The sequence below is a fragment of the Aspergillus bombycis genome (genome assembly GCF_001792695.1).
Source record: "Aspergillus bombycis strain NRRL26010 chromosome Unknown contig00087, whole genome shotgun sequence".
NCBI classification, from domain to species: domain Eukaryota; kingdom Fungi; phylum Ascomycota; class Eurotiomycetes; order Eurotiales; family Aspergillaceae; genus Aspergillus; species Aspergillus bombycis.
This window is the reverse complement of record NW_019170089.1, coordinates 26,203-53,444: the sequence shown is the minus strand read 5'-3', so window position 1 is coordinate 53,444 and position 27,242 is coordinate 26,203. Positions and strand designations below refer to the sequence as shown.

At 50.4% G+C, this 27,242-nt stretch overlaps 10 protein-coding genes across 10 annotated transcripts; 4 read left to right on the top strand and 6 right to left on the bottom strand.

Moving 5' to 3' along the window:
* Positions 1-904: 904 nt before the first annotated feature.
* Positions 905-2,446, top strand: ABOM_007939 (FAD-binding oxidoreductase; the record flags this gene model as incomplete). The annotated part of the gene is made up of 3 exons (XM_022535068.1): positions 905-1,036; positions 1,116-2,271; positions 2,328-2,446. The coding sequence occupies 3 exons, from the start codon at positions 905-907 to the stop codon at positions 2,444-2,446; spliced, it is 1,407 nt and encodes a 468-aa protein (XP_022386239.1).
* Positions 2,447-2,771: 325 nt separating this feature from the next.
* Positions 2,772-4,511, bottom strand: ABOM_007938 (putative aldehyde dehydrogenase; the record flags this gene model as incomplete). The annotated part of the gene is made up of 4 exons (XM_022535067.1): positions 2,772-3,059; positions 3,117-3,822; positions 3,898-4,348; positions 4,466-4,511. 4 exons carry the CDS (start codon positions 4,509-4,511, stop codon positions 2,772-2,774), a joined length of 1,491 nt encoding a protein of 496 aa, XP_022386238.1.
* A 1,986-nt stretch (positions 4,512-6,497) lies between these two features.
* On the bottom strand, positions 6,498-7,365 carry ABOM_007937 (YoaK family protein; the record flags this gene model as incomplete). Its single annotated transcript, XM_022535066.1, has 3 exons — positions 6,498-7,099; positions 7,153-7,182; positions 7,239-7,365. The coding sequence occupies 3 exons, from the start codon at positions 7,363-7,365 to the stop codon at positions 6,498-6,500; spliced, it is 759 nt and encodes a 252-aa protein (XP_022386248.1).
* A 299-nt stretch (positions 7,366-7,664) lies between these two features.
* ABOM_007936 (uncharacterized protein) lies at positions 7,665-8,117 on the bottom strand (the record flags this gene model as incomplete). The annotated part of the gene is made up of 1 exon (XM_022535065.1): positions 7,665-8,117. The coding sequence occupies one exon, from the start codon at positions 8,115-8,117 to the stop codon at positions 7,665-7,667; it is 453 nt and encodes a 150-aa protein (XP_022386247.1).
* A 758-nt stretch (positions 8,118-8,875) lies between these two features.
* On the top strand, positions 8,876-9,984 carry ABOM_007935 (isocitrate lyase/PEP mutase family protein; the record flags this gene model as incomplete). The annotated part of the gene is made up of 3 exons (XM_022535064.1): positions 8,876-9,115; positions 9,162-9,309; positions 9,362-9,984. 3 exons carry the CDS (start codon positions 8,876-8,878, stop codon positions 9,982-9,984), a joined length of 1,011 nt encoding a protein of 336 aa, XP_022386241.1.
* Positions 9,985-10,714: 730 nt separating this feature from the next.
* Positions 10,715-11,905, top strand: ABOM_007934 (Hsp70 family protein; the record flags this gene model as incomplete). Its single annotated transcript, XM_022535063.1, has 5 exons — positions 10,715-10,801; positions 11,248-11,292; positions 11,342-11,408; positions 11,461-11,722; positions 11,884-11,905. 5 exons carry the CDS (start codon positions 10,715-10,717, stop codon positions 11,903-11,905), a joined length of 483 nt encoding a protein of 160 aa, XP_022386240.1.
* Positions 11,906-12,927: 1,022 nt separating this feature from the next.
* ABOM_007933 (uncharacterized protein) lies at positions 12,928-13,674 on the bottom strand (the record flags this gene model as incomplete). Its single annotated transcript, XM_022535062.1, has 1 exon — positions 12,928-13,674. One exon carries the CDS (start codon positions 13,672-13,674, stop codon positions 12,928-12,930), a length of 747 nt encoding a protein of 248 aa, XP_022386244.1.
* Positions 13,675-14,747: 1,073 nt separating this feature from the next.
* ABOM_007932 (uncharacterized protein) lies at positions 14,748-18,434 on the bottom strand (the record flags this gene model as incomplete). Its single annotated transcript, XM_022535061.1, has 5 exons — positions 14,748-14,752; positions 14,838-15,039; positions 15,105-15,737; positions 15,791-16,006; positions 16,338-18,434. The coding sequence occupies 5 exons, from the start codon at positions 18,432-18,434 to the stop codon at positions 14,748-14,750; spliced, it is 3,153 nt and encodes a 1,050-aa protein (XP_022386243.1).
* A 3,433-nt stretch (positions 18,435-21,867) lies between these two features.
* Positions 21,868-23,652, top strand: ABOM_007931 (neutral protease 2 precursor; the record flags this gene model as incomplete). The annotated part of the gene is made up of 3 exons (XM_022535060.1): positions 21,868-22,126; positions 22,183-22,971; positions 23,027-23,652. 3 exons carry the CDS (start codon positions 21,868-21,870, stop codon positions 23,650-23,652), a joined length of 1,674 nt encoding a protein of 557 aa, XP_022386246.1.
* Positions 23,653-23,902: 250 nt separating this feature from the next.
* On the bottom strand, positions 23,903-26,318 carry ABOM_007930 (uncharacterized protein; the record flags this gene model as incomplete). The annotated part of the gene is made up of 8 exons (XM_022535059.1): positions 23,903-24,037; positions 24,089-24,442; positions 24,549-24,734; positions 24,793-24,830; positions 24,899-25,786; positions 25,840-25,967; positions 26,033-26,181; positions 26,232-26,318. The coding sequence occupies 8 exons, from the start codon at positions 26,316-26,318 to the stop codon at positions 23,903-23,905; spliced, it is 1,965 nt and encodes a 654-aa protein (XP_022386245.1).
* Between the last annotated feature and the right edge of the window lie 924 nt (positions 26,319-27,242).

Here is a 27,242-nt window from a genome sequence, read left to right as displayed (position 1 = left end):
TCTCCTCTCGCAGGCTTTCTACAGTCGCTTATAAGGTTGTTCTGCAATGTATGTTAGATAGACACTAGGTAGAGAAAGTGCAGTCTACTGAATATGTTAGATATAGTAAACTCAATGAGAACAGGTGCGGAAATATGTACCCAGTATCCAAATATGTAGATCTCCAACGATATATCAGTATGAGATAATTTCTAAAGGTAGTAGTTCCTAGAAGAGATATAATATAACGTTGATATCTACAAGCTCTATGATAGAGTTGAATAGTACCTGTAGCTCTGTAGACTATTCTACAGGCCCAACTGATAGATCAGGGCTCTATCTCGATGGTTTATCGTGTCCGTAGGTAGCATTCTAGAAAGCTACGTAAGCCTCTATATACCAGTCGGTATGTTAACGCGTTCATGCGTTTTCTAGGATAATAAAGAAGGCAGTAATATGGGAGATTCACTTGTCTCTTCAAGTGGAGGAGCGGGTATAGGGACGAGGGAAATCGATCGATTTAAGCTAGTTGAGGAGGTAGTCGTAGAGATATATCATGAGTACGGAATACCAGACATGTATATATATCTTATGAACCCTATGCTGATACCCTACTAGATCAAGACCCGTAAACACGAGTCCAAACCTCGCCACCATATATATATATATATCCTACCGTACATAGTACAACCTACAGCCCCATGTATAAAAAAGTACAAAAGAGTTGAAATCGAACAAGAACATGAAATAACCCCCAACTCCATTGCCAAGACCTAGAGTAGAGTCCATGGAAGAGCAGCAATTTGTATTGATAATAATCACTAAGCGATTGAGACGCTCGACCCCACATGTGATTTATTCGTCGGAGGAACCCGACCACCACGAACTTTACCTGAACACACATTCAACGCGAAACAAAACCACCATGACTTCCATTCCGGACTCAACTCTCCGCGCCCTCGTGGACAATCTCAAGTCCTCGGATATCTTCACGCCCTCGTCTGAAGGCTACCTAGACAGCATTCGACGATGGTCGGAAACCGGAGTCAAACAAGCCGTATGGGTCTCCCTCCCCTCCTCCCGTTCCCCACATCTGTTCCTTGGTAGAGAGTGGACGACGCTGAGTGACCGTGCAGGGTGTTGTGGTGATGCCCACTGAGACTGACGATGTTCGCACCGCGCTTCTCTGGGCTCAGGAACATGGTATCGACCTCGCCGTCAAGGGTGGTGGTCATTCCGTCGCGGGGACGAGTTCTAGCGATGGCGGATTGGTCATCGATCTGTCGCGCATGAACAAAGTCACCGCGGACACAGAGAAGAAGACACTGACCGTCCAGGGTGGCGCCGTGTGGAAAGACGTCGATGAAGCGGGCGCAGAGCACGGGCTCGCGGCCGTCGGCGGCACAGTCAACCACACCGGGGTCGGTGGATTGACACTCGGCGGAGGATACGGCTGGCTGAGCGGCCAGTACGGACTCACCATTGACAACCTGCTGGCTGCGACGGTGGTGCTCGCAGATGGGCAAGTGGTCACGGCGTCTGCGACCGAGAACGCCGACCTCTTCTGGGGCCTGCGCGGTGCAGGATACAATTTCGGGGTGGTGGTCGACTTCACCTTCCAGGCCTATGAGCAGAAGACACCCGTGTACGCAGGAATCATCGCGTTCACACCCGACAAGCTCGAGTCGGTCGTCGAGCAGCTGAACGTGCTCTTCGAAAACCCCGATCCTCGATCTGGTGCGATCATCATCCTCGCTCAGCCGCCGGGTGCCCCTACCATCATGGTCAACGTGCTGGTCTTCTACAACGGCACCAACGAGGAAGGCTCGCAGCGTTACGCCGGCTTACTTGCCCTCGAGCCCGTGGTGAACATGATCGAGGCCATCCCTTACTCCTTGCTCAACGCCCTCCAGAACCCGATGGCCACTTACGGCGATCGCAAGTCCTTCAAGGGTCTATTCTATCGCACACCCATGGATGCCCAGTTCCTGCGTTCCATGCTGGACGAATTAAACGCGAAGGTGCAGGAGCACCCCGACATCATCCCAGCCATGCTGCTGGAGTGCTACGATATGAGGAAGATTTGCAACGTGCCGCTGGATGCGACCGCGTTCGCGAATCGGAGTCTTACGCAGAACGGACTGCTCAACCTGCGGTGGACGGATGCGTCCAAGGACGGCGAATATCGGGCCTGGGCGCGCGAAATACAAGCTAAGTTCAAGGCGCAGTTTGAGACACAGCTCAACGGAGAGGAGACTGCCGCTGTACCACAGTATATCAACTACGCGGAGCGTGAGTTCATCCCGAAAGATTCAAGTTCAAAAATGAAGTAAACTGACAGCAGACAGCCGGAGACGTGATCGTGAACAACATCTACGGAAATAATCTGGAGCGCCTGAGGGACGTCAAGGCGAAGTACGACCCGAAGAATGTCTTCCACAAGATGCATCCCGTTTCCCGCGCTTAGCCTACTCAAGAAAATCGAAATCAAGGGTCCAGCACCAAGTCCGGAAACTAGTATATTAGCGGAATCCTTTTCTATGCAGTATCCTAGGCGCCGGAAGCATGTGCAAAGCGACTGGACCCGTGAGATCTCGTATCCGCAATAAGCCTGTAGATTAAATTATGCAGGATCTTATCATGAGGAACGGGACCCGTGTCTCGGGCCCACACTCTCATTCGTGGAAATTTCGCTACTTAACAAAGTCTCATGTAATTTTCCTCATTAGGTATCGCGTAGGATCGGTGACCGACACCTGGATTAATCTAATTTGTCGTTGCCAGGTCGCAATCTACAGCTTGGGGGGCAAAATGGCATATTTGACGCTCTTGACGGATGTCCATCCCTCCAGGGCCTCCTCACCCATGTCTCGTCCGAAACCGCTCTCCTTGACACCCCCGAAAGGTGCATTGGGGCTAAGCATCGCCCAGGCGTTAACCGTCACTTGGCCAGACTCGAGGGCGGCCGTCACACGGTGAGCACGGCTGATATCGTTGGTGAAAACTGCTGCGCTCAGACCATGCAGGGTATCGTTAGCTTTGGCGATAACCTCAGCTTCCGTCTCGAAAGGTGCAATGCTCTACTCCAGTTAGCAATCTCACTTCTGCCAAGCACCTAGCCCAACAGAGACACATACCGCGACGGGACCGAAGATCTCCTCCTTCATGATGGTCGCATTCTCAGAGACATCGGCAAACGCGGTGTTCTCAACAAAGTAACCCTTATCACCAACCTTCTCGCCGCCAAAGAGAAGTCGGGCCCCACACTGCTTACCCTGCTCAATATACGACAGGATCTTGTTATGCTGTGCCGCGCTGACAATCGGCCCCTTCGTGGTAGCAGGGTCCAGGGGGTTACCAATGACCGACGGACTCCCTTCGGCCATCTTTTTGTACGCCTCGAGGAACTTCTCGTAGATACTCTTCTGGACATAGATTCGCGAACCAGCCGCACAGATCTGGCCATTGTTGGCCGTAATACCGATCCTGGTCCACAAGACGGCATTGTCCAAGTCGCAGTCGTCGAACACAATCGACGGACCTTTACCCCCGAGCTCGAGGTTCACGCGCTTGAGGTTGGTCGATGCCGCAGTCTTGAGGATCTGTCGGCCCGTCGCGCTGGATCCCGTGAACGAGATCTTGCGCACAGTCATGTGCTCTGCCAAAGCCCTGCCGGCCGATGCGCCGTCACCGGAAATAATGTTCACCACGCCTGCCGGAAATCCAGCCTCCTGGATGAGCATGGCCAGCTTCTGGGCGTAGAGCGGAGATAATTCAGATGGCTTAATGATCAGCGAGTTACCAGCTGCAAGCGCTGGAGCTAGCTTCCAGATAGTGATCATCCTGTATACGAATTAGCACCGGGTAACCAGTAATGTCGCACGCCGGAAACTCCCACAGCGGCTAGTCAAGACATACAAAGGCGCGTTCCAGGGTACAATGGCTCCACAGACACCCAATGGCTCCCGATACGTGAAGGCGACACCCCCCTCCATGGCAAGGGTCTTTCCATCGATCTTGTCCGCCCACCCGGCGTAGTACCGGAGATTCCCCACCGCCTGAGGGATGTTCATGCCCTTACTGTCGGTATACAGGACACCGGCATCGACAGCCTCGAGGGATGCGAAGTCATCTGCATCTCGCTCGATTAGGTCGGCCAACTTCAGGAGCAGCTTCCCGCGGGCCGGGCCGGGGGTATTCTTCCACACATTGAAGCCAAGAGTGGCGGATTCGACAGCCTTGTTGACATCTTCGGGAGAAGCGGCAGAGATGGTTCCGAGGGATTCGCCCGTGGAAGGATTCTCGACGGCTAGGGTCTGGGATGTCGTGGAAGGAACAAATTCGTTGTGGATGAAGAGGCCCGTTGGGACTAGTTTCACGACAATATTTTCTTAGTCAAGGATTCCTTGCACGGTATAGTAGATTGAGACCATGCATGGTATTACATGAGCAGAACTGAAGATAGAGGGGTAACGTTTACACATACCTTGAATCTGGCGCCCAGCGGCACCGGTCACAGTGATTGAAGCCATACTTGTTAGATAAAATGAATCACACACACAAAACCTTTGTGTTTTTAAATCACACAATCAGACCACCCGCCTATATAAGGTGGGTTTTATAGGCGACCACGTCACGGCATATCCCCTATCTCTAGAAGGGGCGCGGACCGTTCCGCTGTCCAATTCCGAAGTGATTCCGACCGGTGAATTTAGATCGGCAGCACTAGAAGGCTGGCAACGGGGCCTCTTGACAGTCCGCCGTTTGATTTGGCTTGAGGGGCCGCTTTTCACTTACGGCACTGGTTCAGAGGTATGGACGATATGGAGTCCTTTCTCATACATGTTTCCCGTCTGGGTAAGATAACCCATTAAGGGGGTGATGGGATATGTGATCCGGTCTATTGTTAGAGTCAGGATTTAGGGTTATTAGGGTGGGTCGGGCTTGGAAGAGGTAAAGTTGGATATGGACGGGAGCTGGGAGATGAGGGCATGGTAGATCCTGCTGAATGAGGAAAGAGAGACAGCTATCAAGGATGGTTTTGTGGAATTGGGGAAATTGCAGTTCGTAGTCCTTCTTTTCTTTCTTCCCCCGTCGTCGTCGTTGTTGGGAAGCGGCCAAAATGAAGGTTTTAGTTTCGACCCTTAGGAAAATTCGACCACGTGTAGGATTTGACACACACACGTGCGCCCACCACCCTCAGGCATCCAAATCAGACGCACGCTCGCACCGTCACATCCAGCCTTCCCCCCCGAGCCCTTATTTTCCTTGACCATTGCATTCTTAATTCTCTGAAGCTAAACTCTATTTTAGAGTTATCGCAGGAGACAGGAAATGTCCAGCCCTGTATCACACAGGTGCCACCTCGCAACGGGCGCAGCAACGACAATACCTGCCGCAGCGCAACTTCATCACCAGAACAAGGTCAAGGTTAACCTATGACGAGGGCTATATCAGTCTCCGGAATAGGTAACGACGCCAGCCGGATGCCTCTTGTAACCGCCACATGTAGGAAACACACGCCGTCATGGCATGTCAGCGAATAAGAGTCTCACCCTCTGCTTAAAGCAGAAGCCAGGTGGGGATGCAGGTTGTGTCACTTCCAACCATCCACCACAAACCAGCTCTGTCCTGTAACCTGATTGAAGTAATAGTTACTCAATTAGACAGCGTCAGCCAAGGTGCACTACGTAAGGGACGTCGTGCTTCCGTACGATAAAGAGAAACAGTTGCATCCGGGTACTACTATTCGTATAGATGTTATGCAAGGGATGCGTGGGGTACAGGGTTGGTACAATCCCGGTGATTCTTCACATGGGCTTACTAACCGATGGGACGATAGTTAGTTATATATTGCTTTCATAGTAGGGTAGCATTGAATAGTGCTAATCCCGCCCGGAAAATGTATACGCGACAGACTCCTGGCGGATCGGAATCCCAGACCGTTGATGCATTGAAAGATTAGCGTGGTAAACTAACACGATAATCATTTGCAATGATTATCGCTCACAGATTGATGATCTACGGATCGCGCACTTCTTGTAGCACTTCCCACATGGGCATGGTTGCATCATCCCCCCCGTTTGTCAGGACCCGTCAGCCAGCCTTATAACTTCGAATACTACCCTATGGATGATCTTATCTGTTCAGGTAAGCTGACACATATGGCCATAAGCCGAAGCGCTAAGATTGAACGCGTCAACCTCGACTAGTCTGTTTCAATTGAGACCTACGTCCGCTGTGTGCTTCTCCCCGTGGGGTTTGTACGGGGTTATTCGGGGTCCGGTCTCCGAAACCGGCAGTACTGTCTTTTGCCGTAGACGAAAAGCTATACTACAACGTATTATGGATAGTTCGGTCAAATGGAGCGTGTGGAGGTGTAGACAATTACGGTGGGTTGAATTTTGGGTACGAACGGAAGCATACTCTAGCCGACAAACATCTAATCATTTGACACCTTCTATCGCTAACCCAGCATAGACCATCGAGAGGTCTGCAGACCCTCTATACACATAATTTTAAGTTGACAAGTCCAATTCTTCCTTCCAGAACAACCATGCACTTGCAATGCCAAGCTTGATGCCTGCTGCAATCCACAGAACAGCGTAGATATCTCCTGTGCCCTTGGTGATCCAACCACCCGCAATGGCCCCAACAAGAGTGAGGACAAAAGCAATGATCCTGCGATCACGCTTCTCGTTCCGCAAAAGGAAGAGTTTGGGGTCAGACATCAGGTCACAGAGCAAGCTGGTGATCACAACCGTCGGGATTTCGTTATACCCAAGAGCTCGACTGGCAACGATCTGTCCTGCAGATTGGATACTCAGGAGTACGATGGGTACTTCCTGGGTCCAGTCTGGCTCTGCGGTCTCGAGATTGTGGAGAGGAAGTCCCGCAATAACGCCACTCTGGACCAGACATGCCGTGAGAATCAGCATAACCACTTGTAGACCGAATGAGAGGACTAGCGTCCCCCGTTTCTTTGCACCGAAGAGGCGGTTCAACCGGGCAAAGATGAAGGAGCCTATGATGAAGCATCCGATTGAAGTGAGAGAGCGCGCCCAGCCGTAAGGCCGGGGGTTCTGGTTGGAAGCGCCTAAGCCGACGAAGATCGTATTGCCTACAGAGTGTCAGTAATACATGTAGCAATTGGGGTCCCGAGTAGTCACTGACCAGTCTGCATGGACACGAATGTATTGTAGGCTATTTTCGTCAGCACCGTTCCATGTGCAGGCAGGGTATGATGAGCGAAGACGAACCGTTATACAGCGTGCTATCGACCAGGCCCGAACAAAGGCAACATGCGAATAGTAAGAGATCCGCATGATTTGGTTGTACCTCTGCCCTGAGAAAGGTCAGACGCTCTTTCCGCTGGCCGTCATACATAGCTTGTTCGCCGTGTGAGAAGAAAAAGTCACAATGACCGTGAAGAGAGGGAGGGGAGGGGGAGGGGGTCTCATCAGGGAAGCACAACAGTGGCCAAGGAGCCGGATAAAATGACCGACGACCTCCTCATGATAAGCACTCGCAGATCATGGCAAGTCCGACTCCGGGCCAAGTCGTAAGCAATCGTGGAGGTTTGTCCGTGTGGCATTCGGCTGATACGCTGGAAGTTTCGACCAGCGAGACACCAATCGGAGCAGTCGCAGAGGCTATCATGCATGTAGGATGCCGTCCGCCAGCCCTCAGGTCTCCTCGTACCGAGCGCCGAGACCAAGTCTAATTATTGTGCCGAGACTCGGGGTCATCATGCCAAGGCGCTTGGCCGTGAGGAGGGAGATTTGTCCGCGGGCGTCCGATGCGGAAGGACCCGAAGATGGAGCGTGGGCACTTCGAATCATAGGAGCGAGGACCCTGAACCCTTGAGATGCCCAGTAGACTTGATCGACGCTCAGATGACTCCTCACTTCCTCATTTCCTCCCTTCGTTGCGCAACGCCCTGACCAGAGGCACGCATCCCCGTTCGTCACGGTTCGATCTGCAATTGATACCGCGCGGAGATGGATGCGAGAGGAGCCAAGAACCACACGCTCCGAATACGGTGTTCTCATCTCAACGCCATTGCGAACCCCTGTCTTTGCGCCAATCCTCCGGCGACGGCCGTTGGTGTCGTTTAGGACTCGGGGCGAGAGGAACATGATCCGCAGCTGCGCCACGGCTCGTCAGACTGGTGATCAGCGCCAAATTAATCAAGCCAAGCGCAAATTAATAGGTCTGTTGCACAAATCAACATCTGACATGCACGCTCCTCAACAAATCCGGCTAGCAAGGTGCTCTCACCCCGGTTGACGAACGAGAGACTCAGTGAAGAGCTTGGCAGTGGATTCTTCAGAGCCACAATCACCATTGTATGGCTTATCTACCAAACTCTCTCTTACGCCATCGTCAGAAATGCGCGCCAAATGGTGGGCTATATGCATATGTTATCAATTAATATGTTTGAAATCAATTAGCCTAATTGTTCGGACGGATTGACGCCGATCCAGGCCTTCAGGGCTACTAGTTCTGGTCTATCACAGGCATAGACTGTACCACACAACCTATCCTCGGCGCTGCCAGGAAGCCAGTAGCAAGATGACTTAGTACCTACAATTAATAACGAGAGGAGGCATGCTGCATTCGTAATGACTGGCTAATCGGCTGGCCAAGTCCTTACGTTGCATATCTGAACGAGGGTGTCAGCGCTAACCGATGAGCAAATGGAGGCACTTGAGATACCGGCTGGTCGTCCGACGGATAGTTATTTCCCCGAAGTGGTAGGCATCGAAGGCTGGAATTGAGGTATATAAAGGGTCTCATTTCCATTGTAGGAGTGCTATCTTCCAGAACTCATCACCACCACCATTATCATCATCATCATTATCTTCCTCATCATCTGTTTTCAAAATCAATCACAATGAAGGTCGGAGACTCCTCCTCGTCTAACCTGGCTATCACCATCACCGTCGAGAAAGATGGCTTCTATGAAGTTAACGGGACCAGGCAGGAGCCCACTGTTTCCCTGTATATGACAGCCGGGGCGTCTAAGCTGCGCCGTATGTTGAGGGAAACAGACGACTTGATCGTCTGCCCTGGTGTGTACGATGGTATCTCCGCTCGAATTGCCATGGGGCTGGGCTTCAAGGCAATGTATATGGTATGTCTTGATCATGCACTGTTCCATATCAACACTAACCAGTCAGACTGGTGCTGGCACTACCGCCTCAAGGCTCGGTATGGCAGATCTTGGGCTGGCCCAACTGTATGATATGCGGACCAATGCCGAGATGATTGCCAATCTGGACCCGTTCGGACCCCCTCTGATCGCTGATATGGATACTGGATATGGTGGTATGTTATCTCCTCATCCCCAGATGACTGTCAGACCCCTGATATACTGCAGGTCCTTTAATGGTGTCCAAATCTGTTCAGCAGTACATCCAGGCTGGGGTTGCTGGCTTCCACATTGAAGACCAGATTCAGAACAAGCGTTGTGGTCATCTTGCTGGCAAGAAGGTCGTCGACTTGGAAGAATATCTCACCCGCATCCGCGCCGCCAAGTTGACCAAGGACAGGTTGCGCTCGGATATCGTTCTGATTGCCCGCACAGATGCTTTACAACAGCATGGGTATGACGAATGTATCCGACGTCTCAAGGCAGCCCGTGACCTTGGCGCGGATGTTGGACTGTTGGAAGGCTTCACCTCCAAAGAGATGGCAAGACAGGCGGTGCAGGATCTGGCGCCGTGGCCCTTGCTCTTGAACATGGTCGAGAATGGAGCTGGTCCCATCATCACCACCAAGGAGGCACAAGAGATGGGATTCCGCATTATGATCTTTTCTTTCGCCTGCTTTGCACCAGCATATCTGGGCATCAAGTCTGCGCTGGAAAGACTAAAGAATGAAGGCGTTGTTGGCATTCCGGATGGGCTGGGCCCAAAGAAGCTATTCGAGGTATGTGGGTTGATGGATTCAATGAAGATTGATACGGAGGCCGGAGGTAGCGGGTTTACCAACGGTGTTTGATTTTCCTTTGTGTTCTCTGTGACTTGGTTTTGTGATCTTGAATGCGTACATTGTTTTGCTTTTGATGCTCCCTGTGCCTGTTTCTTCGCTCTTCCCGCCCTATACAAGCTTTAGATATCTTTCGGTAAGACTTTTTGTTCAATGAGATTCATGTTTAGTGAAAATCCTCCGACGTGGTACAAAGACGGGTCTGTGTCTGTGTAAACCCTTATAATCAGTTACTAGGTCCTAGACTGCTTGGAGGCCAGGTGTTAGTCTTTCCCGAAGCCATAGAGACTAAGCCATGTCTTGTTATAAGAGCAAGGTGTGGTCTTGGATAGATGAAGAGAAAAGAACAATACGGGGCAATTGAAGTTGGCCAAGCTCGAGGTAGATCTGTGTATAGTGATATGATATTCGTCATACTGGCGTTGGGTGACGGGGGAATTGATCATCGAGCGAATCTCCCCTTCCCTCCTTCGCTCCTTCGTATACTCACTACCGTTTCCAATACTGTTACCGTGCACACACAACACCACCATGACGAACAAGCCACAGATTGTAGTTCGTATTGACTTTGGTGCAACGTACAGTGGGTGGGTGGCCCTCTTGTGCTTTTTCTTTTGTTTCGACGTTGCTAGAACTAGAATACATTCTGATGATGGCAGGATCGCTTGGTCTCTGACTGGAGTGACCAACGATATTGAAGTGATATCCGAATGGCCAGGTAGAGGAAACAGTATAGCTCAAGATGTACCCTGGCCCTATCAAACAAAAGCTAACTCGGGCAGGAAAGATCCCTAAAGCGCCTACTACGGTTTGCTATGAGGGTGGAAAGGTTCGATGGGTTACGAACTCACGTCCCCGAAGAACGTCATCCACGGAGTCAAAATTCTGCTTGATGAAGACCAGTAGACTTATTTCATCCCTGAAATCTTCTCCAAAAGGCTGCTGGACGAAAGAGGCCCCGTGAGGTGGTAGCGGATTACCTCAACAAGTTAACAAGCCATGGCAGGGAGATACTGCGCCGACGATTCGGACATGCTATCCAGCGGTTGGAAATTCAATATGTACTAACAGTTCCAGCTGTGTGGTCAGACAAAGCGAAAGATGCTACTCGGTTGGCGTGTTCAGCTGCAGGTATTCCACTATCTGATATCTACCTCATATCCGAGCCGGAGGCCGCCGCGCTCCACTGGTTAAGAGTTATGTAGTCCAATACCATCCAGGTTATTCTGAATCTAATGGTGCGAGAGTAACGGGACGCAAACCTTTGATCTATAGAATGGGGATATCATTGTGATATGCGACGCTGGTGGTGGAACGGTTGTAAGTGATGCAGGTTACACTACGAGGGGCAACATACTAACCTAATGAGGACGTAATATCGTACTGCATAAAGACTGTTAGCCCACTTGGTCTCGAAGAGGTGACCCAAGGTACTGGTATGTGTTGTATATTCCTGTTCATGGCTTAGGAACGACCTAATCGTTACAGGGGCTGCCTGTGGATCAATCTTACTAGACGTGAAATTTCTGGCATTGCTGAAGGAGCTCCTCGGAGATACTGAATTCAGGCAGGTTTCCTGCATATCTATGCAGGCTGCTATGCCTTCTTGGCAGGACAACATCAAGTCCAACTTCATGTTCGACGAGGGTGACGATGACGAATTCCAAGAGATCGGACACCTCATCCCATTGCCTGGTGTGGAGGATAAGCCATCTATAGGCCTTGAAGGTGGCTTCCTTGCACTTGACAGGTTAGTAGTGGTCTCAGTGTTCGGGAGCGATCTGGGGACAGAGTATCTCTATCGGCGACTCAAAGCAGCCTGTCCGCATACTCCTGTCATGTAACCAGCAGATGCGTAAGTGAACCCTCAGAGCTGCGTGTGTGAGGATTATATTCTAATTCAATCTACAGATGGTCCGCAGTTGCCCGGTAAGTGACCCTTGCGGCTACGAATCTGCATCGTGATGCTAAAGTCGTTGAAAGCGGTGCCGTACAACGAGGCCTGGATGGGAACCGAGTTGGGAAGCGTATTGCGCGATGCTACTATGGAGTAAGCCACTGGTCGCGCTACGAACCTGGGCGCCACAGGCCCTCTGAAATAGTCTGGTCGGAGCTTGAAGAGGTTTACTGGGTAAAAAACCAGATAACATGGTTCATCATGAAGGTACCTAACTCTATGACCCTTGATACTATGTGGAAACAACACTGAACGTGTTGCTGTATGGATAGAACGATACAATATCCGAAAATACACCACTTAGACACCCTTTAAAACTTCATGTACGCATTAATGAAAAGCGAAGAAGTTCCCAGAATCTGTTCGTTTGTTACGCCGACACAGCACCAGATAAGGTCACCGAAGGTTAGCTGGAGTGATCTTTACACCTTATAAGATAAGGTATAGACAGCTAACGCTGAAAGAAAGATACATTCAAGCTGTGTGTGATGAAATATGATCTTAACGCAGTTCCGACCAAGCTCTTTTCGAAGCAAAGGAATTCCAAAGGGATTGAGCATTACACGATTGATGTAGTCGTTCGGCTCACACCAACATCTGCATCACTTTTGTTTGAGATGGAGTTTAATGGTGTGCCCTATGGATCGGTAAGGACTAAAGATTGAGTATCCCTCTTCTTCACGACCTTTGCTTGTTGTTTTGCTTGGAGGTAATGCGTATGCAGTGTTTAGTTTGAATTTCAGGTAGTTCTTGCACTGCCGCTCGTCTTCTCTATAACTGTAGTTCGAACCATTATGAAGCCCTTTGAATTCAATAATTTGGATATTAGCCTTAGTGTAAAAGAATGTACATGAATCGAAGTCTTCACCTCCAGGGTATCAGAGGCTACAGATACCTAGCCCCAGGACATGGATCTTTAAAACTGCCCACTATAACACCAATGCCCGTCCCATACTCAAAGATAAAGAACCTTTGTCTTGAAAAGATCGCAAATTCCATTATATGTCCCCTGATCCACGACCATCATACTCACCCACCGTGACCCGCTGGCCTAATATAACAACCACGACCGCTATCAGTGCCACATCTACCCCGGGGGCAACTCTCACTTCCCACTTCGGCCGACATCGAGACAGAGGCTGCGGCCCTTCAGCAAGCTCGGCGGGGTTCGTCACTAGACGGATATGCGCCACGATTCGGTCCCCAAGCACCAAGACCTGGGTATGATGGTACGGGTCTTCGTCGCGGACTTCGAGCATCAGCTCGTCGGAACCAGGTAGACAAACGTCATTATTGTCATCGCCGTCAATCCGGCCCTTCGCTTTCCGTTTCCTAGCATCCCTCAGTCTCCGCTGTTCAGACGCAGCAGCATTCCGGAACCTGACAACCGCCTTCGGCGCTCGAACCGCGACCCTCAACTTGGCAGACAATATAACATGTTCCATTTCGCCCGGTAGCCTCAACTCCAGACACGAAGAATTATACCACCGCCCCCGCAGCTCAAAAAGCGGCAATCCAGACCGATCATAGAAAACCCGTCGCTGCCCAATACTCCACGGATACCCCTGGACCGAGAATATTGTCTGGCCCTCATGCTCGACAGTGTAATCCAACGAATGCCATGGCTCGGGGCGATTCTTCACCGTGACGAGTATTTCAGAACGTGATATGCTCTCGGGTCGAAGCGCAATGGGCCTCGGCGGCGGACTCAGACGATAATGTGGGGTTGCGCCGTTGTCGTCCATTTCTCTCTTTGCGTGTATCGTATGTGCGGATGCCGTAGACAAGAATTCTCGGTGTTGGAAGCCATTTTGTCCAACCCGGTGTCTGGTGTCCCTTTCTCCTGGTAATATCTTTCTTACCCTGTCCCTTCCCCCCCTTTTTTTTCAGTTTTGTGTATGTGGTTATTCGGCACGCTCCTTATAAGGCGTATATGCGTGTCTGCCTCGCACATGCCGTGTCAAGGCCGGCTGCTGGTCCTGTTGGTTTTTGGGCCTCCGTGATTGGCCGGCGGTCGAACGGTGGATTTGTGTTCCACTGGATGGGCTCTCGGGATGAAGATTAGCTTGTCATTAGGGAGCTTAGGGGGCCGTGGTTCCGGTGGATTTCTCGAATCAGGGCGTTCGGATTGGATGAAGTACCCATTCCTGACTCGATTCCTGCCTGCGCTTTTACTGAATCTGGTAACTCGTCAGTTTCCTACCTGTCACTAGCGTCGCCCCCAGAAGCGACGAAGAAGGACGATGTCGGGCTTAGTTTGATACTTGGATGCCTGGTGTTTGACGGGTGGGTCCCGTCGTGTTTAGGCCTTCTGGCTTCTTTTACCTGGCGTACGTGAGTTGAGGCGCGGCGGGATCATGCGCTGTCAGCAGCCGTTGGATTCTGGTTCGTGGGGTCCTGTGGCCTCGGCCGTTAGAGGGTTAGATTTAGAGGTGGATTGTTCTGTTGCGAGGTTGTTTTGTATGGCCGCCTCGGGTTGATGATGATGCTATTCATAGAGTGACGGGGCGGGACTGCGCTGTTGTTTTCTGCTTTGCTTTTCTTTTCTCGCATTTCTATTTCTGTTTCATCGTTCCCTCATACTCACTATTTCGAATAGGTGTTCCCTGAGAGTGGCTATGCTGTCCTAGCTCCTATGTTAATGTTATACATGGAAAGCCAGGGATTGGATTCCTGCATTGCCATTGTGACATGTCACGCGCAAGACCCTGCCTCGGCGAGTATGGTGTTAGATGAATCAGGTACAAATTCAAGGAAGTCGTGTACTCAAATGACATCCCGTTAATTTAGTCATTGATATTCGGGGATATGCATCCCTCTAACCTGTACAGGTCACGAGACCAGATACAACCCTCGACAGGGATCCCATCCAGCCAACCTCACCAATACGTCGCCCACTCACTCTCACCATTAACTACCTTCACAAACTCCTCCGCAATAAACCGGTCCGTCGTCTGAGACGGATGCAATTCGTCAAACCACATGAAGTTCTCCTCATCCGGCAACCGAACACAATCCTCGCCCCCGGCATTACAATGCTTCACGAACCCAGTCACATTGGCACCCACGTCCCCGAACCAGGTATCCGGGTTATAGTAGATATCAGATAACTATCGATCATCAGCACCCTCCTCATCAATCACAAACCACAAGTGTCAAAAAAGAAATAACTCACCAAACCATACATATCCATAACGGCAACCCCAGCTCCAGGATACCGATCCGCAACCAAGACCTCAAACGGCGTCCTATACCGAAACACGTCATTAACATTGACCACCTGCTCCCACATGCGGTAGCTAATCAAAGTCTGGTTCGCAGGCTTGTCGGGCCACCACGAGACGCTCTCAACACCCCCATTGCTCCGCAAAGCATACTGCGGCGTCAACTGCAACGGGGCCAGGTTCATCAACACAAAGTACCGCGCGCCGCTCTCATAGATGCGATCCAGTGCCTCATACACACACTCTACGTAATCCGGGATGACCTTCCCCCGGACCTGCGAATCAGTCAGAAAGGCATAATTGCCGAGATCGTTCGTCCCGATCCAGATGGCGTAAACGGTGTCGTCGGCCGGGATGTCGAGGAATTGGTTCCCCTGCGCGTCGACATACTGGCTGTCTGCCAGGAAGGCCGGGATCTCATACTCCAGAACGGATGGGTAGGAGATGTTCAGGCCGGACATTGTCCGTGGGGTGATTTTGTTCGAGCATGCGCCGCCGCTGACGGCGTAGTTGTGTCGCGTTGCGTTTGTCGCGGTCGCTACGTAGTGGCCCCAGTTGTAGCCGCCGGAGGCAGAGGAGTTGGCCTGCTTATGGGTTAATGGGGATTGGTTTGGGTGTGCTGGTTATGTGTACGTACCACGGGCTGTGTCCATCCTACTGGTGGTGCGGATGCGTTGTGCGCGTAGAAGTACGATGCTCGCGTGTCGTCTGTGTAACTGTCGCCGAATGTGACGAGGTTCTTGAATTCTTGGGGCCCCATTTTGGAGTAGGCTTTGCTAGGGCTAGGCCTTGTGTTGCGGCTAGGATGCCTAGGAGGAGTGGAAGGGTCTGCATGGCGGGTGTTTGTGAATGACTATGAGTTCTCGGGCATGACCACAATCGGCGGGAGGAAGGTAAATAAATATAGGGACATATAGAGCTGCATTACTCAGTTAAAATACCCAAGCTTTACGGCCGTGGCTCCGGATCTCCGAAGCCTTGTTTACGATGCAGGACGGGGATGCGGGGAAATGGCTGCAATTACTGGACGGATAAATGCAAGTCTCTACAGAAGGGTCAAGGATCCACAAGTCGGTGAAATTGGACGGTGAGGGGTATGCTGCACACATCTATTTGCTCCCGGAACTTTTTTATACAGTCTGCATGGTTGGCATTGGTCAATGCTGCCCGTCGAACTCATTCACTGTCAAGCGCTGGATACCCCCTTCGATCCACTCCAGTGGTGCCACGAACGCCATCTGACTCCATGATAATAGCCGGTTTTTGCCACCAAATACCAGCACCTCAAAGCGTCCGACGAATCCCTCGTTGACCCAGACCCGACTGCCACCGATCATGTCGGTCCGGATGGTGATGTGGCTCTGCAATGGAACGGTCACTGGCTCGTGGGTTGAGGAGGTCTCGTTCGTCCAAATCCGACCTGGATAGCTCTCGTCGAACCCATCTGTTTCCTCTATGGAGCGCAAGGGGTATTCCCAGCCGTCCGAGACAAAGGTCAGGTCGCCATCTGGCGACAATACCAGGTTCGAGTCGTTTGACGACAGGGTGAATGGACCAGAAACATTGAGAGTCAACTCGTAGTTCATCCCTTTGCTGCCATATCCTAGATGGATTCTGTCGCTGTTTACATTCTCCAAGGATCTGGTCCAACTTAGCAGTTCATGGGCATCCTTATTCTGGCGGGGAACCTGTCTGTCTAGGTTCTGAGCCACGGCCCGCGAGGTTAAGAGCTCCATCGAGTCTGACAAAGTGGATACATTGATACGGGGTCCGCGGTTTCCAGCCCACGCCCTCGCTGCGACAACGGGAATGCCATTGCGGATCGCATAGTAAGACTCCAACTGTGTCGTCGCATCCGGCCCATTGTCATTCCATGCGGCCAGGATGGCACCCTTGACGGGCTTCGGGTCAGGCTGCTCGGTGACGTTCACGGGGTTGAAGAGAGCTGGTGTCCACTGCCATCCGTCTCTCTCCGCAAAGTTGAGTACCCTGGAGTTATTAAAGAAATCTGGATACGGGGCTGGGAATATCGGCATGTGGTCGTTTTTCAACGACATGTAAGCCCACCAATCCTCTGAGTTAATAATCTCGTAGCCCTGTTCGGCCAAATCGACCGGGTCGGATTGGCCGTACTGCCAATGTTGAATAATGACATCCTTTGAGATGTTGCGGGTGTCGGATGGTTCGTATGTACCCCAGATCCGGACCGTCTTGTCGGCCGTTTCGTCCATGAACTCCGCCATCTCGTTGACAAAGTCAATGTAGTCGTCTGCGAGTGTGGAATCGTACTCATCAGCACCGATATGGACCTCCTTTGATTGGAACCATGGCAGAAACTCCGTCCAGATGGACTTCACCAGGGGAATAGTCTCCGGATGGGACAAATTCAACAGGTCTTTGCTGTCCAAGGCCAATTCTGGCTTCCATTTCGTAATGAATAAACTGTGGCCAGGCGCTTCGATTTCTGGGACGACAGTCACGCCTCGTTGCGCACAGTGCTGCTGAAGATCCTCAAAATCTGCCCGCGACAGGGTCTCATTGGGTCTCTGCACGAGACCCTGCAGCTCAGGGCTCTCCGGTCGCAAGGAGAACTGCGCGTAAACATCTTGCCAGGTCTCATTGTGGCCACGACTCAAGGGGTAGTTGTCGCTAGTATGGTATTGAAATTCCGACAGCTTGAAAAACGACGCATACGTGCAGAGGTCCTTGAGGTATGATGGTGAGTACCATTTCCTTCCGGCGTCTAGTAAGAATCCTCGCGTTGGATACGAGGGCGCGTCAACCACCTCACCCGATGGGATTGGGTGGGTGTGAGCTATCAACAACTGTTGCAGCAACGTTCGTGTTCCCCACCACATTCCTCGAGCGCCTGAGCCACGGATCAAGACGCGTCCAGACTGTACCTGAAGCTTGTAGCCCTCTTCCGTGGGATCGCCATTCTCATACGTCAGCGCGCCTTGCGAGCAATCGAGTCTGTCAAGGAAAATGCCTGTCTGGCCTTCGGGTAGCTCCTCAACCGGGTGAAGATTCCATGACTCGCCCGTTATTTCCTCCAAGTCCTGGCGAAAGGTATTTGCAAATTCATTCGCCGATGGTGGAATAAGTGTCAGGCCATTTTCGTCTCTATCCGACGCGAAGCTGTTCGTGATGTAGATATTTCGGTCTATTGTCGCAATGTCGAAGCCATCGTGTCCAGAACCCAAACTGGCCCATTGAACCGGTGGAAGGGACTGCAAGGCCGCGACAGCTGCAATCAGCGAAAGCAAAATAACTGACCACATGGCGGACGCTGGTTGTGAGGAGATCTGTGGGACAGGCGAACGTGGGTCTGTTATACTGTCTGCCATAAAATAAACAAACCCCGGAAATTCCCCAGACGGATCGACGGTTACATTCCGTGGGGGCGTATCGACTTCTCGTATTTTCTCAACGTTGCATTCCGATCGCAACCACATTCGACATCAATGCTATTGTTCCTCAGAAAGGTGACATTCCTCTCTGCTTGGCCATCTTAGTCATGTCGCTTGCGGTCATTTGTTGCTTGTTATTGGCTTGAGAGCCTTACTGCGATCAGACCTCCGAAGCTTTCTGTTCCTCTTGCTCCAAAGTGCCTTTTGTTTCAATGATAAGTTGCAACAAACTCGGTTATCTCAATCCAATCTATATTGGCATTCAAGTCATGAGAATAGTGTCGCGGGAGGAGCATGCATTGAGCCGTGACAATCCAGGCACTCAAATGGGACGACAGGTACGGGAAAGGGAGAGGAAAGCAGAAGATCTCAATCGTAAAAGAATGAGCTCCTTGTAATCGCATGAACACATATTGTAGTTATACTCATATGGCGCTGGTTAAACGTGGTAGATACTACGCAGTGTGAATACTGTGAAGCTGCCCCCACGGCCTCTAATGCAGCTAGACTATTCGAGTATAGCGCACCTTACAGCAGGGTAACACTCCACACTCTCGCTAAAACCCGAAGACAGGGTGAAATACGAGTAGCATCAGAGACTTTGACGTGTCTGTATGCATGACCACGCTCGCAGGACGTATCTCTCGTGCGGTAGTAACCCCTGAGTAACATCATCTGTTTTCCTTGTACGTCCGCATGGACTATCTCTACTTTCGAAGTAAAGAGATCGTCACTATTTATGGGCGAGCATCAAGCGGTATGGGTGATTCAAGGCCATGAACGAGTCTTGTTGTCCCAGGCATGGCATCAACGTATGAACTGGTGCCGTAAAACAATCCCAAAGACGTGGTATTATAACACCATGGTCGTTCAGCGTCGATGATCTGTGAAATGTTAATATCATTGGAGGACATGTTTCCTCGAAGTTCTTCGAGCGCTCTTTTCGGGGGTTAAGGGATGAGTGAGATAGGTGGCATGCCCTCCTTGCATTGTCCACGTTTGAGAAACATGAGAAGATACGACATGGTCATCACCTCTATAGCCCCGATTGCGTTCACATGTGCATGTCTTTCCAATTTGAGAGTCTCCCCTTGAGTAATAGCAGTTCAGGAGGGCAGAGGAGAGGCCAGGGAGTCAGGGACTTCCCAAAGCCCAGGTGACACGGCAGGCTATATTGCGAGAGTGCCCCTGGGATGCTTGATCCGTGACGGGAATCAGCCACTCGGTGTTTAGAGCATAGTAGTGAGGCAACATCCTTACACGGCATGGTGGAAAGGTTTAATCACAGGATGTTGAAGGTTTTGTAATTTCCTGATCGTTGAGATAGTCCCGGCGCGGAGAGTTTCCTCGTCTAGAAGCTTTCAACTGCAGCCATCTACAGCGAAAATCAGAGCAGTGAGTATACACCCCCTGAATAACTCTCAGTACATAGCATTTGTAAGCATCGGGCCGTTATGGAAAGACAATCGAACGATGTACCCAAGGCTCCACTCACAGGACTCCGTACATAAAGTATCAGGAGCATAGACACGGCTCAGAAGGATCATTGTTGCCGGATCACATGCAGAACCTTCCCCTGGAACCGGCAATATAAGTGATGTTTGTGGATACATAAAAGGTGCGATATAAGACTAGGAATCCTGAGTGCTTGGAACGCGGGGGCAATACCCTGATCGACCAACCCTTGACTGCGGCATTAAATCAATGGCAGCTACAAGATCAGCATTGGCATACCAAATGCGGCTTAGGATTGAAATCCTTAATTAAGAATAACTTGGCGATGGATGTTCTCGTCGTGCTCTGGGATATCCGCAGCGGAGAGAAAAGAATCTTAGGGAAGGCTTTCTACGCAGGAAGTGGGTAGACTCCGCTTGCCAGTGCGCTAGACTAAACACGTTAACCCTCACTTTTTCCCTTTCGGGCAAAATCCCCATGTAGCGTACCTATTCTTTCTCCTTTCTGACTAAACTAGCGTTGCCATCTAGGACAGGGTCGTGATTTCAGTCTTTGCCCTGCAGGCTGTTCTATTCCACCCGGGCATAGAATATAGTAGAACCAGATAGTTAGTTACCGCAAGCTTTTTCATTATGTAAGTAGATGTCAACGGCCTAACTTGACTACCTGCAGATACTATGTTGGGGCCACATACCATCGCGCTATAATGATATACAAAACTGATCGCGCTTCCGAGCAGTGCCGTACCGTGAGCTGCCAAGAGATACCGACCGTACTTTCAATATCCGAACATCCGGGACGGTTTCATGTCAAGCGGCAGTTCAAACAGAAATCCTTCCAAGTTCACCGCAGGTCACAGATCCCGAGCCTGTAGTAGTCTAACCGTTCGATGCGTTTGAAACGGGCTCAACCTTAAAAATCGAAAACGTACCACCAGGAATCTGGCGATTCGGTAGGGCTTGGAACCCCTGAAACGCCGTTGATGCCAAGAGGTCGCATGTACTAGGGACTCGTCCCCACTTCCACGCTCCTTAATTCCTGTGTTAATCCTCTTAGCCCCGTTCACTTGGGGCTTTGGGCTTGGGCGTCCATGGAAATGTGTCATAATTGCCATGCGCTCCCACTTATCTCGTGTTAATGTGGATTGAGTCCAGGATGGAAGGTAGTATTCTTCCGGGACCCTGAAGCTAGCTAAGGCTGCTAAGCGTTTCAGGTGCGGGATGAGGGAATCAAATAGGGTGCCTGTTTCTTAGCTAATGGGTCTGGATGGATCTGCCTCATGACCCCCATATGCTGGGGTGGAGCGCGGAGGATACTTACTTCTATACTATCGAGGGTTATGCGGCGGGTGTGGTCTCGGAATTTTCTCGATCTTAACTTACTTTTCATATAGCACGATATGTTCTCACCTTAGATCTGCTAGCCTGTTGTAGCCATGATCTGCCTCATCTAGTCTAGATCTCGAGGCCCCATGGCCGTTTAATTTACCTGATTCTTGCCCAGGAACCGTCCGCATTACCGTCATTGGCTGTTGATGGCACTTTCAACCCATCATGGGACACTGCGGCAGATCTATAGCCGCTGACCCATTGTATCAAGTGCCAGCAGCCGAGGCCACGATGGCGAGGAGGATAAATGTATGCATCAGAAACAAATGAATCGATTGGGTAACAATGTAACCATCAGAAAAATCCATTAGCCAATGTGAAATGTCAGGATGAGTCGATGATCTTTCTCAAGGTCGTACAATGTATAAAACCAGGCCTGGGACCACACTTCCGGTGCCTTCTCTTATCCATCCATTCCTTCCTTTCCTTTCTTATCTTCTCCCTCCTTTTCTCCGTTCAGGATGTCATTCATTCAACTCGTTCACTTCTTCGGTCTTTTGACCTTGGCTGCTGGCAAGCCGATTCTTATTCCGAGGCAAGCTTCGGGAGCGCCGCAGGACGGTGCTCGCAACCTGATTGATGTTCAGCTGCAGGCGCTCGGAAACTCGACTGTTAAAGCCTTCATTACCAACATTGCCGATGAGAATCTCCGTGTTGTCAAGAGGGGTGGTCTCCTCGATAACGAGCTTCCCACTAAGAAGGTGGTTGTGTCTGGATCTGGTACGTTCACATCTTCATGTGCATCTCAGCTCAAAATGATTAACAAAAGAGAAAAGGTGGCGGCCCAACTTTCACTGGTGCGGAGGTCGACTACATCAACACACACCTGAGTGATGACGCCTTCATGGAACTCGCCCCTAAGCAAACAATCGAGTCCATCTTCGACATCGCCGACTCCCACGACCTTGCCCCCGGAGAGAAGTACTCCGCGATCGCGGATGGCATGCTCGAATACACGAAGTTGAAGGACCCCAAGAAATTCTTTGTCGTACCTTACACATCCAACACCATCGATTTCGATGCTCCTGAGGACTCTGCCAACCGCCTTACTACCCGCGCCACCCTCGAATCCTGCAGTGGCGAATACAACAAGCTGATGCAGGATAACCTTGCGCAGGCCGCCAAGATGGCCGAGGCCGCTGCTGCCGATGCCCGCGACGGCAGCAGTGGACTGTTCCAGAAGTTCTTCAAGTCCCAGGACGAGGCTGACAAGAAGGAGGTTGCGGAGCGCTTGGAGGCTATTGCCAAGGAAGCAACATCGAAGGGCACATTGACCTACTACTGTCAGCCATCGGCGCAGGATTCCTGCGGCGGCAACATTGCGGCCATTACATACCCAACACTAAACCGTGTTGTCAACTGCCAAGCATATTATGAGACGCAGCAGGTGGTGAACGAGTGTGGATATCTGGATCAGGCGGCTATCTCGCTCCATGAGTTCTCGCATGCTACTAGTGTCTATGCGCCGGGTACAGATGATGTTGTGTATGGACTTGATGGTGTGCTTCAATTGAGCACTGCGCAAGCCAAGAATAACGCCGATTCATTTGCTTACTATGCTAACAGTAAGCTCTCTTGCCATTGGTTGTTTAGGAATTTGTGCTGACTATCCTTGTTTAGGTGTTTTCAACAACTGCAGTGCTGATGGTAGCCAAAATGGAAACTCTGGTACTCAACCCGGCTCTTCAAGTGGAATGAATAATGGAGGTGGTTTTACCATCCCCTGGGGACAGGGAACTGGTCAAGGAAATGAGCAGGGAGCCAACCAGGGAGCCAACCAGGGAGCCAACCAGGGAGCCAACCAGGGAGCCAACCAGGGAGCCGGTCAGCAAACTGGTGGTCCAACTGGAATGGAAAATGGAGGCGGCTTTACCATCCCCTGGGGACAAGGAATTGGTCAAGGAAACGAACAGGAGGTTAGTCAGGGTGCCGGTCAACAGACCAACCAGGCCGGTGGTATGGCTCCTTGGGGACAGCAAGATAGCACCACGCAAGGCACCACACAGCCCGGATCCGAATGGCCCGCCGGCTTCGACAACCTTCCCTGGTCCTTTAACAACCCCGATCAGGGTGCCCAGTCCAATGGCGGTCAATTTTCCAACGAGTGGCAGCCAGTTTCGAATGAGTATGAGGAGGTTTCGAGTTCCCCATCTGGTTACTTTCCCGCTGGTACCTTCGAGGCCCCTGAGAGATCGCAGGTTTTTGAACTTGGTGAAGGAAGTGGCTGGTTCAAGAGGGATCAGTAGGTCAAACGATGCATTGGTCCATCGGTGACAATGGGGATAGCATATCAACTTCGTATTCATAGGGTAGTAACTACTAGAAAGGCAATTACAATAAAATAAATATAAGGTGAACCATCATCGAAGGGCAAATCTCAGAGAAACAGAAAAAGGCCAAGTAGCAAACAACAGCTGGGCTGGCACACTGTCAGCCGCTATTGGGGGTGAGATTCAAAGAAACAAAAGACAATAAAACAAAAGAAAGCACCATTGCTCAGACTCCATTATACAACTGGTGTCCCGCAAGGGTAATATCTCCCTTGTGAATATCCTTCGGGTCCACATAGTCTGCTTTGATGTGGCGCGCGGTCAACGCAAAGCGCAATTTGGTGTCAGGAACAACCTCATGCTGAAGGGTTGTCAGAATTCTGAATTTCTCTGTGTTATCTCATAGCCATACCTCATAGTATCTCTGCAGGCTTTCACCATGCATTACAACCATATCTCCGTGGTGGAGATCCAATTTAATGCACGGCTTCGCTTCGCCCCGGGTGCGGTTTCTCTTGAAGAACTCGTTCCGGTGCTTATCATACTTTGGTCGTGTGATTACTCCATCCTCGAGTTCGGCTTTCCATGCCTGTCTTTGTAATTGAAACGCACAGCCTGGAAGCACCGGATCATTCTCAAGTAGAATGTTCCTGCTACTCTGGCCCTTGTAGTACTTGGATTTCATACGGATCTGCATTGTAGAGCGAGCCCCCAGCGAGAGTGTCGCAATGGTAGGGCCAAGGGACGTTTCGCCGTCGTCGTGATACTAAAGGTGTTAGCATCAGCTCTATATATATTTGACTGCCTTTGTCTCCTTCTCCACCTTGGCATAAATAATCTCCTTGAAGGATGGAAAATGAGATCGTACATACCCCGATCTTCATCTCCGCAAAATAACCCAACACTAGCATTTCATTCGGCAGATAGGGCGTATCTCCAACCAGATGCACAGCTTGTTCCGTTGCCCACTGCAGACGGCCCAATGCATCTAGAACTACCCCGGGCGCCTCGTCGAAGCCTTTGCAATTCACTGGCGCGACATACTTATACGGGTTTCCCTAAAACGACGACATCAGATGATTTTGACCATACAAGACTTCACTGGGTCAAACTGACATAGTTTACTGCAAAGTGCGCGGTAAGCGTCCCAGTGACTATAGAGAGATTCGTTAGAAGCTCACCGTGAAACATATGCAATTCATGAAAAAATATGGAAACTTACCTACGGCATTACTCAAAGGAAATCTCTGCAACCCCAGGTCAGCCAGCTGCAATTGTGTAAAAATAGTGTTTGGTCCGTTAGGGCAATCATTTATGTCTCTATTCGACACCAAGTGCGTGATATGACCGACTCCTGGGATAGTATAGACAAGCCTCCTATATGGAGCTAGTGAGTCATCATCAATGACTGGAGTCATGAACCTGTCATCAGGAGTATAGGCTCGCTTCTGAGGAGCAATTTCGAGCGTATTGATGACAGATCGTAGAGACACGATTGGCATTTGCATCAACTTCTCAAACGTGCAGAGAGGCTTAGGTTGGTCCGAAATAGAGGTATCATCGTCGCTACACTTCCAGCCTCTCCAATACTTTCGTGAAATACACTTGCGGCACTGTGGGCATACAATCCCTTTCCAAGCCAATCTACTGGTGGCTGTACTTGCATCATCTTCGTCAAAAGTGCTAAGCAAATCTGGTATCAGGCTGTGGTGAGGTTTTATGGTAGAGTCTGGGGCCATCCGACAACTCAGAAACTTTTCGTGGTAAGTGAGGTTTGCTGGAGCGGCCGATGCTCCAATTTTGAAGAAACGGGTGCAAGATGGTTGTAAACACATCCAGCCTTGATGAAATACCTGGACGCTTCTGTGGCTACATGCATTGCATTCAGCTGAGTTTGGTCTGCTTGCAAAATCGCGTTCTCCTAGAGGCGGCGGCGATGCCGACTCTTTGTCTGCCCACCAGCTCTTGCTCTGGAGATCTAACTTCTCATAGCGCACCTTCGCAGCTCTACGATTGTCAACACATTCAAACCAGATGTTCGTGATACGGAAGTAATCCATCACATTATAGGGGTGCGGGACCGTCCTTCCCAAGACAGCGTTATGATCTCCTATCTTATCATTAATAGAGGCCTCTCACACGTTTTGGACGCCATACACCTACCAATGATAATTCCGATAGGAACTTTCTGCTTCATGCTGTTCAAGAGACATTTCACTAGAAGATCTTCCTGCCCTTGGTCCTTGACGCGAACCAAGTCTCCATTCGCATTCCTAGAGCATGAGCCACCACTACAAACAAGTGAGGGATCTTAGCGTGAAAAAGACTCGTGGCAAGTCGAAGGAATTGTACGTACATCCTGGTTATTACAACTTCTTCATCGATATACGAGCGCTCTCCCGAGTCACGACTAATGAGGACCCCCCATGCTAGACCATCTTTATGATATATGCCACCTTGAACGGCTCGGAACCATGGAAGGGTGTCACCTAACTCCGAGCGTACCTTGATAGATTAGTCAAGAAGCACTATGGGAGCAGTGTTCAGCTACATACATTTGCCCATGCTGGCGGTTCCCCATCCACAGTGGGAGCCAATGGAGCTGAAACTGCTGTCGTAGCCCTCTTCCTCTTAGAAGGCATATTTATTTTGAACCTGTGTATAGTATATGTCCTAAGGCCTCCTTGGGTATCGGGGTTTTTGAGGATTCAGGTATACAGGAGCAATTCATAGGAGAAAGATTGAGGTAGATATATTCATATAATCATTGGATAAGGGATATTTAAAACAACAAACTGACACTGTGCTGATCATTCGCTAGTGAGGTGGTGTCGTATTGAATCTAGATCATACTACGTCAGTTGGAGTAAATCTTAAGTCGGGATGATCTATGGAGATTTGGTACCTTGAGTATAAAGTGTGTGAATCTGGACTTTCCGTCCCACCGGTCCAAGGCGAATGAACGGAAAACACCCTACTCCGTGCACAGCCTAATTATTTGAAGGCTTTGTCATTGCGCAGCGAAGTAAACAATATATGGGGTTGCGTGAAAGTGTCTGAGTTCTGGTCGCTCAAACCACATGTAACGTGACTTTTGTTCTGCCGTTCCTCCACTGTTCCTACACTTTCTGTTTATACCACTCCGTACTATGGACTACTAGTACTATATGGCACTATAAACAACCTGCTTGAAATTCTTGGACTACTTATGGCTTCTGATATCACGTGGCGGTCAACTGGTGCCTCAGGCACCAGTTGACATGCCAGTCAGGGGCTTGATTTCATCATTCGGCAAGACCCTCGGCTCGTCCAGGATATCCGAGGGCAATCCTATCCTTCACTAATCATTATTATGCCGAACAACACGGCTTCGACGGGTTGTATGTGCGACAAAGATATGTTCCAAGGGTGAATTTTGTAGAATTAAATAGTTCGGAATGCCCGGATCGACATCATGAATACAGTAATGTATGCATGGAGTGCGAACTTGTATGTAGAGGCGTCAGCCGCGGCTCGGTCATTTCTCCGGGCTTGCTAATCTTAACACCTTCAATGCACGACGAGGG